A 15,627-nucleotide genomic window follows, 5' to 3' on the forward strand; every position below is an offset into this window, starting at 1 on the left:
TTCTATTTAGCAATATATGTTAGATTATGTAACAACAGAATTGTATAGATTGGGAGTATGGAGTGCCTTTCTTCAGAGTTAGTATTTGACTCTCCCTTGGCGGCCACGCGTGTATGTTCCACAATAAACCGCTCAAACACCTTAGTGTTTATTCTTGACTCTTTGTAAGGGAAATACAATTAGCAACATATCTAATATAGGGGGTTTGTCTGCACATACCCAGGACAGTTTATATGTAATGCAATATTGTTGTGCACAAATAATGCGCGTTCACAAGTGGCGTCAGTTGATTGGTGGTGGTTCCCACTGCTTGATAACATAGAGTAGTGAATTGTTCTCTCTCACTAGCTTGAGGTATAGGATTATCGGTTTGCCAATAGAGTTCTGGTTAAGTACAGGTAGTAAACATTAATTTCTTGCTCTTCAAGGCCATTGAATATTAGAATTAGGAATAAACGTACCCTCCTTTTACACTGTAGCTATAAATCTTCAGTAAATTAGTAAACTCATCAAGGTTACTAAGCACCCCAGTCTACTAGCTTTCGGGGGGAGAGTAACTAATTAACCTAGAGATTTTGCTGTATGAGTGATGTTTATGATCTGATTCAGGGTCACCATCATGAAGGTACAGTCGATACGGCAGTTCAGGGCACGGGGGACCCAGAGGGCGCAGGCCCCACATTTCCAGTGTGCATATATATATGGCCCCCATCTGGTTAGAGACCTCGTGCATCAAATCCAGGCAGTTCAGAGCGTTGCTGCAGGTCGTCTGGAGGTTGTGTAAGCCATTACATGAGGTCTGCAACTGGAGTGAGAGACCCAAAACTCTCCACACTGGACTACCAGGGATCTGAATGATGCCCCCTCTCCCTGCCCTAAGGTAACCAGAGGGAGGGGGAATAAACTGAATTTTTTTTTTAACAATAAATGTGTTTTTTTTAAGTTGTGTGTGCGTGTGTGTGTGTGTATGTACAGCCCGTATCCCTTACACATAAAACCTGCATCCCCTACACATAAAACCTGCATTCCCAGCACACTCTCACTGCATTACCAGCAAAAACACACTACAACCCCAAATCACACACCCTACATTTCATACACACATACTGTATCCCATATACAAACACATTACATCCACCTCACTAGCTGTCTATGTCTGTCTGTGTCTGCCTGTATGTGCCTGTCTGTGCCTGTGTGTAAATGTCTGTGTGTGCCTGTCTGTGCCAGTCGCTGCCTCTGCCTGCGTGCACCTGTAGGTGTCTGTGCATTTACCTCTGCCTGTGTATGTGTGTTTCTATGCCTGTGTCTCTGTACATCTGTGTTTTATATCTGTGCGTGTGTGTCTGTGAATAAAAATTATTTTGAGATTTATATTAGCAAATTACATCACAATTCAGTTTAGGCAACGCACAACTAAGACACACATTGTAAATGAAAAGAAGAACAGAAACATTGTTTAATTTCTCCTCTTCTCTGTATGATTTATTTATGCTGGCTCGCAGGTGCAAAGGACAGAGCTTATAACAATAACTGACAGGGAGCTGAATGGAGGTACCCATATAAACAGGTGTGAATATCTCCATTTTACATTATTTTTCACAGCTCACAAATGTTAAAGGGACACTTTCACCCACCAGCTGGGATCTTGCCAAATTAGCAAAGACCCTCATGGTGACATCGCCGCTGGTGGTTCGGTGGCTGGGGTATGGCAGGTAAAAGTCAGATTTACTTATTTGGACGTGTTCATCGTGTGCCCCGCCATCTTCGTCTGGCAGGGTTGTCACGTCCTGCTCTGTTCTGAGGAGATGTCTGGCCTTGGCTTCAAGTATCCAGTACTCTTGTTACAATTCTTGTTTAGCTTTTCTTGGTTTTTGGTTTTCTATTCTATGTCTGGTTTTCTTTATGCTGGGATTTCTGGGTTCATTCCTGTAATCCATCCCTGGGATTCCCAGTCTCCAGGTTTCATTTAAATGTTTTTTTTATGTTGCCACACTCATTTGTTTTCCTTCATTCACTCTGTTTCAGTGTTGCTGCAGGCAGCTCCTCAAGGCTTCTGCCCTTTCTTGCAGGTAAGTGCTATATATGTATTTTGGTTGTTTTAGCATACATTAGGCAGTGTAGGACCTGCCAGATATGGGGTACATTGGCGTTGTTGGCAGGCTTATGCAATGTATGATCATATAGTGTGACTAAATCCCCATGATTTTCATATGTAGTATGTAGTTATTTCTCCTCTTGTTTTACCTATGTTATCTTGTCTTGTTTTAGTTTGTATACCCAGCCCATGTACAAACGCTGGTGCTCAACACCAGGGGGCGTGCGGTTACCCTGCACCAGACCCTGCTAATCCACCTCCACGCTGTGACTCCTACTCTAAACATCAGGCATACTGGGTCCCAGTCCTGCACCGCCGCTCAGACAGTGTCTGGGTCCCGGGCATCGGACCGCCACCCTGACACAGGTCTTCTTTAGTCCCTGGCTCTTTAGGACTAGGAGTCGACATCACTGCTGTACTCTCGCACATGCACAAGAGTACAGCATTGAAGTTTATGGAGGATTCTGCTAGATCCTTCATCGACAGATCCAATTCCATCCAGCTGTCACTGGAGACTGCTGTCTGGATTGACACTGTAGCTCTGTCCAGAGTTTAAGAAAGTCAGACAGAGAAAATATACAGAGATAAAGTAATATCTAACTTGTCTCTGTATATCTTGACTGGGTTGGAATTTTAGTGAAATTTAAACACAGTCAAAATGAATATTTGATAAAGATTCTTTCTTTATGAAATACCCATTTTTTCAAGGGGGTGGATGGAGTCACAGTGCACTTTCCAGGCTTTGGGATTCTTTATATTATGTATTGTGATGGGAATCCAGTATGGTCAAAATTTAGTAGGCTGAAATCTCCACATGGCATATGCTAATTAGTATCTGGTTACAAACAGTTGGATGAGTCATCAGTATACTGAGCATGTGTGGAAGTGGATAGAAAATTCCTTTGTCTTCAACAAGCCATGTGGTCTGCCATATAAGGTGATCCTGAATATCCTGTGTGCTGATTGGTCTGAGGAATATAGGAGGGGTTATACTGTATGGGAGGGGATATGCTGTTAACAAAAGTCCTGTGAACAAGGTATTTGTCTCTCAGATATTTTTGGAACAGGAGTTCATCTGAGACCCGATCGGTATGTGAATAAAGGCCTTTTACTTCCTGAAGACCTGTGTCCATATCTCTATGTGTGGCTTCTGCGGTTTGTTCCTGTTATTCTCCTGTAACAGTATAAAGTATCAAACGAATGTTTGCAGTGTGAAGTGTAATTAGGAGCAATAATATGTTCAGACTAGGTGTGATATAAAGAAACAGTTTCTGTGGGAGATCCGATGGAGGTAGAGTTTTAAAAATCTCTCATTGCTCAGAAGGGCTTGTTTTGCCTGATACTTTATACAAGGCTTCCCCCAAACTCCGGCCCTCCAGATGTTGCTGATTTACAACTCCCCTGATTCTCAGTCTATCTATTTTGTTCATAGAATCATGGGAGTTGTAGTTCAGCAACATCTGGAGGGCTGGAGTTTGGGGAAGCCTGCTTTATACCAAACAGGGTCAGCTGCTCTATGCACAGATATCCAAGATGGTGGCAGCTATAGAGTACCAAAGGCAGTGGACATCTGCCAACACCACCCTATAGGTACAGCTATCCTAAGTCTTTCATTGGGGTTGGTAGAGAGAGAAAAAGAGCAGTTTTGGCAAACGCCATATATATTCTGACTTGCATTTCTTTTCATAATCCATAATGTAGTTTATTCACTAAACAGCAAGTTGGGGAAAGAATATGGCAGTTTTAAACAGTTCACAGCCAGCTTTCAAAATTGAGACACTTATTGTGACCTGAATTCTACCAAGTCCTTATCAGCTCACCACCATTAACTGTTTAGTAAATAAACAGCTTAACGAATCACTAACGTCACCCAGCCAGCTTCATTTTAGTGAAGTGGTCTGGGTGTAGTGGTCCTATGTTTTGACCCTTTAATGTAAAACATTGCTGTTTTGTAAAAATGGCAATGTCTACATTGAAGAGATAAGCATGCCTCTAGTGGCTAACAGTCGATAAAAAGGCTTTCACCTCTACAACTGAGTAAAACTCAGTTCTATTGAAGATTAAATAGATTAATCTTCAATTTTACAGAGCAAGAGGGAGGGGGGTATATATTTTCAAGTCTTGAAATTATTATTGTTGTTCATAAAATCACTTTAATATTTGTAGCAGTTTCATTATAACATTTGTATGCTTTTGTGTTGTGTTTTGTTTTTCAATTTCTTATTTTTTTTCCTCTTTATTTATTTATTTATAGTTTACAACAGTGCTACGTTAGCATTTAAAAAGGAAATATAATTTGAAAATATCACAGTAACAATGACTGCATTTTATAGTTCTTGCAAACTTTCCGTCATAATATCTTCATTGTGAAATAGTAATATGTGATGAAACATGGGAAGCAAAAAAAGCATAAATAAATATTACTATAAATTATATATAAACACATGTATATGCATTTAAATACTTCAATATGCAATAAATAGACCTAGAATAAATTAACTAGCTAGTGCATAACTGGATTAATTCAATATTATGGGTCTGCACTAAACAAAATAAATTTAATAACTGTAATAAATAAAAAGTATATAAGCAACTCACCAACTAATATGGAATATCACAATAAAATACAAATACAAAATATATTAATCTTACTTTACATCTACATTCATATGCCACAAAGTTTATCGTGATCTGTAGTTTTGTAAAATAATAAAATTTAAAAAAAAAGCTAAATTTTAGATGTTATTTTAAGAACTCCCTTCATTTAGTTATTTGCCACATGTTTTTATGACACACATAGCTACAAGGGGCAGCCGCTCTGTACCAAATAATAGTTAGAATGCTTTTATAATCAAATTACCTTTACAAGCTTGTGGTGCAGACTTGCTTTTTGTGATATATAATGGTGGGGAAACAGCTTTGCCTGCTGTGATATAGCGACTACATGGGTAATGGTAACATGTGACCTACTACATGAGGCATGGTAGTGAAAAGTCACAGTACCTCCCATGGAGCTATGTGCTGCATATACATTTGTTCATTGTGTATGCATTCCTTGTAGATTGGTTGGATTGCTAGACACAAGGATATATACAGCTGGTTCTCAGGTCAGAACTTTAGAATCCCACCTACTGCTTGCATTCACTTGGAACCAACAAGGTGTTGTGGTATGCAGGGCTCACAGAAAATTGATATGCTTGTGTTTCCTGTTTATTATTGCAAACTTTACATCATGTAGTATAGCCCTTCCTGTTTTTACTTGAGATTTATTATTTTACTTCTTCAGTTTTCTTACTTTGATTTTTTTCTATTTAATTCAAGTGCTGTTTGTTATTTTCATTAATAGCGAGATAAAACTATATCAAACTTACAAATTTAGAATGAAAAACATTTGTGTGCTGAGATACATTTTACGTCAGTTGCAATCAAAACTGTTGTTCGTGTGTTGCTCCGTTCTATTTAGCAACACCTTACATCTTGGTCTAAGTGTCAGTTTTTACACCTGCTGCATTTGTCGGTTGTCATTGAGCAATTCGTGTCGTGAAATATCCTGTGTACAAAGTGTTAGAATACAGAGGAGGATTCTGAGCAACCTCACCTGTTCACACATCTGTTGTTAAAAGTGCTTGTGAAAAAGACTGTAGAAGAATTCTGTTATTTCATTTGCCAGGCAGTGAGAGATTTCAGTGAATAGCCCAGTATTCCGTCAAGCAGGAATCTTTGTATTATTTAAGATAATTCTACAACAGAAATTACTATCTGGTTAAAACTACCAGTGGGTGGAAAATGGCTCCAGCTTTGTGGTAGGGGTGTTGTTTTTTTGTTTTTCAAATGGGTAGGATTGATGTAGGCCTCCTGTTGCACAGTGTTCAGTCATTCATTGCTGTAGACTTGCTAAGTGCACGTATTCATAGATCAATCAAACGTTAAAGCTTCGATTTAATAAGCTTTCAAAATGATTACATTCTGTTGGGAAAATTATTTATCCACAGAAGTCACCATTAAGGTCTACTGGAGTTTTTGTAGATAAATCATTTGGAAAGTGTTTCTAACCGTATTTAGATAACAGCCACCAGCTTTACAGTAGGGCTGTATTTAGTCTAAGCACGTAGTTTGCATGAGATAATGCTGGTGAGCTCGGTAAATCCCCAAACTAACTGGAGGCCCCCAAAATAAAAAATGGGGACGACTGTACATTTGTGAAGAGGAACTGCATGGCAATTCTGGAGTAGATGTGACCACCCAAAGCACCAGGCTATATCTTGCTTATAGAAAAAGCAAAATAATATCAAGTTCAGATTAGCTGCTAGGGACTCCATGCCCTGTATATGGGCCACTTGACACATACATTTGGCTAATGAGATATGCAGGTTTGCATGATGCATTGAGTCTCTTATAGATTCCTTCATTGATTGTATCTCCATATATAAGATGTCCCATTAGCAGCAACAGAAAATATTCTCTTCTGGTCTGGGCTTAATGCGAGGTGCAGTACTCTTCCTCTATGACCTGAAAAACAAGATTTATATATTATATCTATCTATATCTATCAATCTTTTTTCCTGTTTTAGGCCTCAATTTAACGTTGTTGGATAAGCTTTTTGAAATGATTTAATGTTTTTGGATAAACTTTTACAAGGGTTGTTAATTAAAATATGCAAAATATATCATACATAAAAACATGATATCAATTTATCAAAAATAACAGAATATTAAAAAATGTATATATTTTTTATAATATTAATTTGAAAAGCTTATCCAACAATATTAAAAATTCAGGCCAAAGTGAAAAGTATTTATACTTGTTATGGGAGCTAAGCACAGAAACATACTTCAATATGAATACTTTGTATTATTTTACTTATGTTGTATTAAAAGTTCCATTTTATCTTTATTTCTGGTTACTTTCTTCACTTTTGTTGGTTTCCGTCACCCCATTTAGCAACCAGTGTTATATTCTAGATCTTTGCTCTTCTTAGTTGACAAAGAGATGGAAGTGACTTAGTGGCACACTGACCTCAATTTAATTATTTGGATAGAATTTTAAATTGATCATAATTTCTTGGAAAAACTAAGCTTACGTCTAATGGCCATTGGCGTTACTAGATAACCTCCATTTGTTTAAATATGCATAGGGATTTGGGCTAGCGCCCAGGTAACTTGTTTTATCTTTGGTTTTCAAATCATTTGTCTACAAAAATCCCAATAGACTTTAAGGGTGACTTCTGTAGATAAATCATTTCAAATGTTTTTCTAACAGATTGTTGTCAACTTAAAAGCTCATCCATAAGAATTAAATTCAGGCCAATGTTGGAACAACAAGAGGTATGGATAGAAATTGTGGAAGCCATATGTGTTTAATATGCTGACTGAATAAATATACTAAATAATTTAGGCAAAGGGAACACTCGTGTTCCCTTTGCCCGTTTTTTCTATAGGTTTTAGTTAATCCCTATTGCTTCCAGTTTCAATGACATAGTGTTAGTCAGACTCCCTCCCTTCTGTGTGTTATATTAGGTATACCAGAACTATCTACCTCCATACTAAATAATTCAACTTACCATATAGATCAGTTACTTTCAATAAAGAGGGGTATTTCCAGACAGTCATTTGATTTTTGTGCGGTCCATGGCCAGTGACCAGTTCTCTTGATTCAGGCAGCCAGATAACGGAGCAGATCTATATATTTAAAAATAAAAATGGCGGAAGTCTTAAGAAAATAAACATCACATTAAGTTATGCGTAAATAACAAACTCTCCTAAACTGTACAAATTTAATGAGTGGTGCTATGAGATCCTTGCCTCATTGTCCTCTCCCCCTTTCATTATATTTGCCTTTTCTATTCTCTCTTTGCCTGCAAATCTTATCTTCATCATCTGCTATCTCCTGGCTCTCTTCTACTATTCTACCTTGATCATTTCTCTACTAAGCTTACTTATCTTCTCTCTTCTGTCATTCCATCACTCATTCCTTGAGACTTCAGCATTCAAATTAACTAACCTAATATTTAGATATTTTTATCAGTCACCTTCTCAGTTGGCCATACTCACTAAACTACCCTCATAGCTGGCAATATCCATGACCTTGTCTTTTCCAAAATCTGTTCAATTTCTATCTGATTGTCATCTCCTAGCTTGTGCTGTCATAAATCTAACTTATATTTCTACTAGAAACCTAAGCACTCTTGATCTGTGTCGGTTCTACTCTGTTCTCTAACCTCCACTTTCACTTCTCTCAACTTTTCCCAGTTTCTCTCAAGCTATCTCATTCTAAAATTGCCTCCTCTCTTCTTCTCTGGAAAAGACAGCATCATTTAAACCTGCTTTTAACAGCAGTCATGCATTCAACCCTAACACAGTATATTTACCCAGTATCTCCAAAAATGCACCCACACTGCAAAACAGTGTCGCAGTAAGACTTTGACCAAACCAGACTTTCTCAACTACAAATTACATTTATGTTCCTATAGCTCTTCCTACTCTGTGCCAAACATGAGTATTTTACCTTACTCATTAGTACCTATTCTTGTAAACCCAAACGAGCTTTTAACACCTTTAATTTCCTACTCCACTCTACTTCAAAGACTCCCATTACTGATCTCACAGCCAGATATCTTTATTTGATTATAATAACGAGATTGAACAAAAAATATTAATTATATATCTGCCCTGAGGGGGGGGGGGGCAGAGCTTGGCTATCGAGCAGGACAGTCGTGTTTAAAGTGTGCTCCTGCTTCACTGCCCGCATTTTGGGTGCTAAACCTGGCAAAAACGCTGATTTATCTGCAAACGTTGGGGAATCCCGGGCGGATGTTTTGAGACTTAATTCCGCCAGGAACCTGAGAAATCTAGTTGAGGCCTACTGGAGACAGGGCAGAGGAGAGGCGGCCGATCTCCTCGCTATCTTCTCCACACTCAGTCCCACAGTGCTCCTACTATACCCCACGGACAGGTGTAGGTTATCCTGATCCCCACTGCACTGCCTCATGGCACAATTGCTGCACTTACTGTCCGACTGGTACATTTCTGCTACCGCATCAAGTATTCTCCGACCCTTCACAATAGCGGACACGACTCCTGGTGACATGCAGGGCCTGAGCCCACCACGGCAGCTGTACTGTGACTCAATCGAACCCGTCTAGACAAGATCTTCCAAGCCTTTTGGCTGAAGCTCTCGGAGCGTATGGGTGTATCCCCTTCTGAGCTGAAAGCTAACAGAGTGAGACCAGTGGTTTGAAGGGAGAGAGGGCCCCAGCAAAGCAATACAACTTTGCAAGAATCGGTATGCCTTACCATGCGCCAACCCGGGCCGAGAGCCTTGAGAGGTCGTATCTCTCTTTATCAGCCACACAGGCCGAGGTTCACATGCCACAGCTGGCATATAACACCAAGATCCTCTGACTGCCCCTGGATAGGGGATAGACTTGGCTCCTAGGATACACCAAGTCTGCACCGTGGATGCTGGCCTTCAGGAAGGCTCGGGGCTGCATGGGTGATCTGACCCCACAAGGTGCAGCGGTTGCCCACATGAACTCTTTTGGACTCACTCCTGTCTTGCCGCTCAGAGGGATCGGCTGATCCAGGCACTTTGACAGTACTACTAGTTGTCGTTTGCCGTGTCAAGTGCTATACATTATAGATGTTTAATTATTATTATCTTAATCTTACTCACCCTTAAATCTACCATTTTGCCCAGTGCAGCTTCGAAGAGGTGCTAGTTTCAGTGGTTAATACCTAGGCTAACTGAGCTTTTGCTATATCCTCTGATAGATCATTTGGAAACTACTGTGATCTACAACTTACAATGTCTCACAGATTTTCCCACTTTCATTAGCATACTAGCATAATATAATGTACAAAATTGCAGCTTATCTTAATGCCACGTTACTGTTATGTAAAACTTGTTTTTACTATGCTTGCGTATGCTGTTTTGGCTAATCAAGCTTTTTGTTATCACTTGCACAACATAAATAAAGATTGACAAAAAAAATGATATGTCTGCTCTTCCCTCCTACTCTTCACAACTCTATTTCAGCTATTTCCCTTTTCTATTCTAAATTTCTTTCACCCTGCCTCTTAACAAGAGGTTTCTACATTTATTTTATTGCCCCCCACAAACACACACTTGATCCCATTCACCATCAACTTGTCATTTCTCTCTCTTAGTGTGGTCTTATCCCTAACACATATCTTCAATATCTGCCTTCCCTACTTCAACCTGCAATCATCAATCCATCCTATAAAAAAGTCATTTATTGAGTATTCTTTCTAGCTAATGTGGCCAATTCATCAGAGCTCTCTGACAGGTAAGTCTAATTTCGCTCAAGACTTGCATGGGAATTTTCAGCAATAACTGACTACTTGCTATTCTTTTATTACAATGACGGCACGGGGGAGGTGTATGATCTCCCCTGTATTAATCCGCTTTTATTTATTTTAATGACTAAAAGGTTTAGTCATTAAAAAAGGCCATCGATTGTTCTTCTAAAGCACATTTAGCACTGGATTGTTCTCAAATAGCTGACCCTTTTATCAAGTTCAGCTGCTATCATTTTGGCTGGTATTAAATCCAATCGAAATTCAATAAATATTTTGACAAAACCAGTCAATAATGTTTGAATGCGTCTTGCAGATAAAATACTGTACAATCAAGACCAATGCTCTAAAAGTAAAATACTTCAATTTCATGTCACTGCTATATTTAGGTTCTATCATTAATTTATGCATGAATTCTTCCTAAAGATCATGCAATTCACCTGAGAATGTGTGTTTGCTGAATGGATGTTTTTCCCAGTGCTTGTATCCCAAATTCGGATGTGTCCATCTGTCATTCCTCCTCCCACACCGAGCGTTTCTGATAGCCATGGACACCAGTTCATTGCCTAAAGATCAACAAGATAATGCTGAAGTAAATATTGAACCTCTGCTAATATTAATGGTTCGAAAAACAATGGTATCAAATTCAAATACATATAATCAGGGGGAAATTCATTTTATATAGAGAAAATTAAATAAGTTTGCAGTAAAAATGCATGTATTAACCACTATTAGAACAACCTATTACATATGTGGTGGTACTGCAAGCCTCCAGGTGTAGTGATGTCGCAAACATAACATTTTCCGTTCGCGAACGGCGAACGCAAACTTTCGCAAATGTTCGCGAACGGGCGAACCGCCATAGACTTCGATAGGCAGGTGAATTTTAAAACCCACAGGGACTCTTTCTGGCCACAATAGTGATGGAAAAGTTGTTTCAAGGGGACTAACACCTGGACTGTGGCATGCCGGAGGGGGATCCATGGCAAAACTCCCATGGAAAATTACATAGTTGATGCAGAGTCTGGTTTTAATCCATAAAGGGCATAAATCACCTAACATTCCTAAATTGTTCGGAATAATGTGCTTTATGATGTTATGGTATGATGTTGTATCGATCAGGTAGTGTAAGGGTTACGCCCGCTTCACAGTGACAGACCAAACTCCCTGTTTAACGCACCGCAAACAACCGCAAACAGTCCATTTGCACAACCGCAAACTCCCCATTTGCACAAGGTTGGATACCAAGCTAGCCATGTCCCGTTCATTGTCCTCACTGATGTCATTGAAGGTCTCTTCCTCCACCCAGCCACGTACAACACCAAGGGTCCCCGAAAGGTGACAACAAGCCCCCTGTATTTTTTTTTAAATGTACACTACTGTTACACCAGATATGAGTTGCACTGGTGTGACACTGTGCCCTGGCAGGCCCTGAAACGCACACGTGTGAAGGAAACTGACTGCTAATATATTACAGTCAAAAACGTTCTGTTTTTTTTAAATGCAAGCTATTGTGACACCAGATATGAGTGGGGGCACTGGGCAAGTGGGCACAGTATACGCTGTGAGCCTGACACACACGCTGGCAGGCAGGCAGGCAACTGCAATTAGATTACACATGAAAAAAAAAAAAGCAGACTGATGTTCTAGCCCTAAAAAGGGCTTTTTGAGGTGCTGTCCTTACAGCAGAGATCAGATGAGTCCTTCAGGACTGTAGTGGACACTGAATACACTAGCCTAGCTATCGATTTCCCTATTAAATCAGCAGCAGCTACACTGTCCCTCCTCTCACTAAGAATGCAGCTTCCGGGGGGCGGGGCCTAGCTGTCATGGAGGAAAGACGCACTTCGTGTGAGCTCCCTCAATATCTCACTTTAAGCAGCTATCAACAAGCGAATTTCTAGACAAAAATGTTCAGCAATGAAAAGGCTATAGAATCGTATAATTAATAATAAAACATTTTCTACTTAAAACATGAGTAACAGACAATAAAATAGTGTCAATACAGAGTATATCACCTGGATCAGGGTTCAGGAATCTACAGCAAGACTCTATGTCAAGTAATGGATGCTCAAAGGGACGACCCCTATCACTTAAGACTACCTGTCAGAATACAATGGAGCTTCGAGCTAGTGCTATATCCTATTAACACAGTGAAGGAGGTTAAGCATGCGTGGGATAGGCATAAGGCTATCTTAACTATCAGATAAGGCCAGGGACTAATGAAAGTATTTAGAAAATTGGGCAGACTAGATGGGCCGAATGGTTCTTATCTGCCGTCACATTCTATGTTTCTATAATACCTTCACTGCTGTGGAATGCTGCATGCTCTGTAACGGAGTATTATTTTTGGATGTTCCTGGATCATACGACCAGATATTTAGATGGCCGTCACTTGAACCACTAGCTAAATGTTTTTCAGATGGTGACCATTTCAGACTGCAAATGCTTTGTTTGTGATACAGCGTTCCAACGCGGTGATCTGCCATTCGAACATCGTGATGGTGTATATGTCCAAGCCGTGAACCACTACATTATTTAAAAAAAAAAAAACAGGCAGTGTGATAAACTAATGTAATTATTATTTATTAATAAAGCATTTACAGTTTGGAAATACACAACACACAATCATTTTAAACCATTTTATATGAATATCCTTGTTAAACTGTACATGTGTCCTTCAAGGTTGCAATATGGGCTGTTATTGTTCTGTAATGCATCACTGGCTGACCTGAACAAATCTTTTGGTTTTCCTGGCCCTTACCGCAAATTCGTGTTTTTAAGACTTCTCTAGGACTGTATCATTCTTATGGAATTCTCTTGTCCAGTTGAGTAGACTTTCCATAATTTTTCAATCATTTGAAAAAACTCACCAATTAACTTTTGTTCCTGCCTCAGTCTCCCATTCATGTTTATTCACCCCTATTGTAGTCAAGTACTGCTCGCAGATTGCCGTAAATGTACATGCAACTCATTTGTACTTTAAATAAAACGTACCCTACCTTATCTAGTGTGTGATTGCACCTCGTGTTTTTTTGGGATGGTATGCCAATTTGAGCAGAGCTTTTTTACCTCTTGTTCCTGTAACGCAAACTTGAGGCCAAGTGTACAGTGCTGCAGAAAATGTTGGATCTTTATGAATAATAACGTTACCTGTCTAACTGACATTTATTCAGTCATTGAAAATCAGCGAATTGGGAGCACACCCGGAACATGCATTTCTCAGCACTGGTGGAGACCATAATTTAAGGACCATTGCACACACAAAACGCAGATTTAAATTGCTCACAGCTATTTAAAATCACCTATCTCAGCAAACAAATATGGGAATTCAGTTAAACCATATGGCCATAATTTGTCTCACATGTTAAATTAGTGTAGGACCCACTGATATTGGTGTACTGTGGCATAGTGGTGGGTTTAACGCGATATGGCCATATGGTGTCACTGAATCCTTATATTTGTTTGTTGAAATGGCTTATTTTAAGTAGCCTTGTAAACTGTAAAGGAATAGTTTATACACCATAACAACTGTATTTAAATTAAGTTGTTATGGTGCCAGGAGGTCCCTGGCGCTGGTTCACTTTAATGGGTTAAACCATTATTGAACGGTTCAACCACATAATCTATTATCCAGTGCCAGTACAAAATGTGACTTTAGGCAGCAAGGCAAACACTGCTTTTTCTCATTGCTGAGACTGCAGGGGTAGTCTTTAGCCCCAGAATGTTCCCTTACAAACACCATTTGAATAAAGCTTAGAAAAATCCCAATAGGGAGATCTCTAACTTGGTATTTTGACAGAACAATGTAGCAATCCTGAAATGTACTTGACAGCAGTCAGGCAAACACAAAACTGTAGGACAATGAAGCTACACTATAAATGTCTTTATATTTCATTTATAAAGCACTGACATATTATAGTGGAAATTGCTTTATTGTCAGTTTAAATAATTTAAAAAGATGTTATTTATAAAATGTTAAAAATACAATCCACTTAGGGGTGGGGCCTGGCCCCTACCGAGGCAGAGCTGCTCTGGACTCAAGTCCTTGAAGCCACGTTACCTCCGCCCCCACCCCCTGGACCGGTGGGGGATATCCCGGTCCCCACTGGATGCTCTTGTACCTCGATAGGGGTGAAACACTACCCAGCTGAACCGGAGTCCACCTGGTGCACTTGCGATGTCTTCCGCGCTGGAGTCTCAGCACCCCTACACTAGCACAGAGGGCCCGACTTATCAAATTTGCCAAGCTTTCTGGACCCGAGTGCAAAACCATACAGGAGGCCCAACAACTGTCCTGCCAGACCATCATCCAAACACCCAGAGAGGCTCCCAGGCCAAGTTACATGCAAGACGGGGGCACAAGCAACTCCTGCACTCAGCACGCGATCGCAGCAGCCGAGTGGTGAAGAGAGGAGAACAGGGTCAGCTACACACACATACCCACAGCAAGCCATTCGCTACACCCCACCAGAGAATCCTTATACGGCAGCCTTACGAGCTCAGCCCATGCCGTACAGGGTACCTTGCTCAGCATGCCATGCCAGGTGTAGCTGAAGACTCCATAGCCTTGTCTCGGTGGTTGGCTATTATCCACAGGATAGTGTGGCGGAGAAGGATGATATCCTGCCCGGTGTCGAGCTGGGGTATACATTGCTGCCTGCCTGTGGCGTCGGGTAATCCACGAGGCAATGAAAGTGCAGACTCTGCTTAACATAAACCATCTGCCTCTCTTTCCTAAGCAGGGATTCCTGTCCTTTCCATTACTCACTCCTCATACTGTACTCAGTACCCAGTGGCACTAAAACTACTTTAGGTTGTTACTTAATTCAGCACGTTTTGTCTCTCTTTAAGCCTGTTAGTACTTTAACCCCTTAAGGACACATGACATGTGTGACATGATTCCCTTTTATTCCAGAAGCTTGGTCCTTAAGGGGTTAAAGCATGCTATTAATGTTGTTTTATCTTATCTTGACTAACTTATCAGTTTACATCTGCGGATTTAACTGCTACTCATATTCACCTACTTTCTGACATATATTGCAAGAATATGTATACTAATCATAAAAACCTGATTGACAGTACTCCATGTCATCAAATGTAAGCTTCATGTTGCCTGAGATTGCTATTGTGGCATGTCAGGCCTGACTAATTTTATTGAACAACAAAAATAAACAATTAAAAAAAAAATATATATATATATATATATATATATA

General features: G+C 39.9%; 1 protein-coding gene across 1 annotated transcript in view; it reads right to left on the bottom strand.

The window, feature by feature from the left end:
• Positions 1-6,291: 6,291 nt before the first annotated feature.
• Positions 6,292-15,627, bottom strand: part of CDC20B (cell division cycle 20B) — a 39,957-nt gene continuing 30,621 nt past the window's right edge. Inside the window, exons 9-12 of the mRNA XM_063456400.1 lie at positions 12,715-12,940; positions 10,852-10,977; positions 7,657-7,774; positions 6,292-6,604 (exon numbers count right to left, since the gene is read on the bottom strand). Coding sequence (XP_063312470.1) covers positions 6,501-6,604; positions 7,657-7,774; positions 10,852-10,977; positions 12,715-12,940 — 574 coding nt within the window. The 3' untranslated portion in view covers positions 6,292-6,500. The remainder of the gene's footprint in view (positions 6,605-7,656; positions 7,775-10,851; positions 10,978-12,714; positions 12,941-15,627) is intronic.

This window comes from Pelobates fuscus, chromosome 5 (genome assembly GCF_036172605.1).
Source record: "Pelobates fuscus isolate aPelFus1 chromosome 5, aPelFus1.pri, whole genome shotgun sequence".
Taxonomy (NCBI): domain Eukaryota; kingdom Metazoa; phylum Chordata; class Amphibia; order Anura; family Pelobatidae; genus Pelobates; species Pelobates fuscus.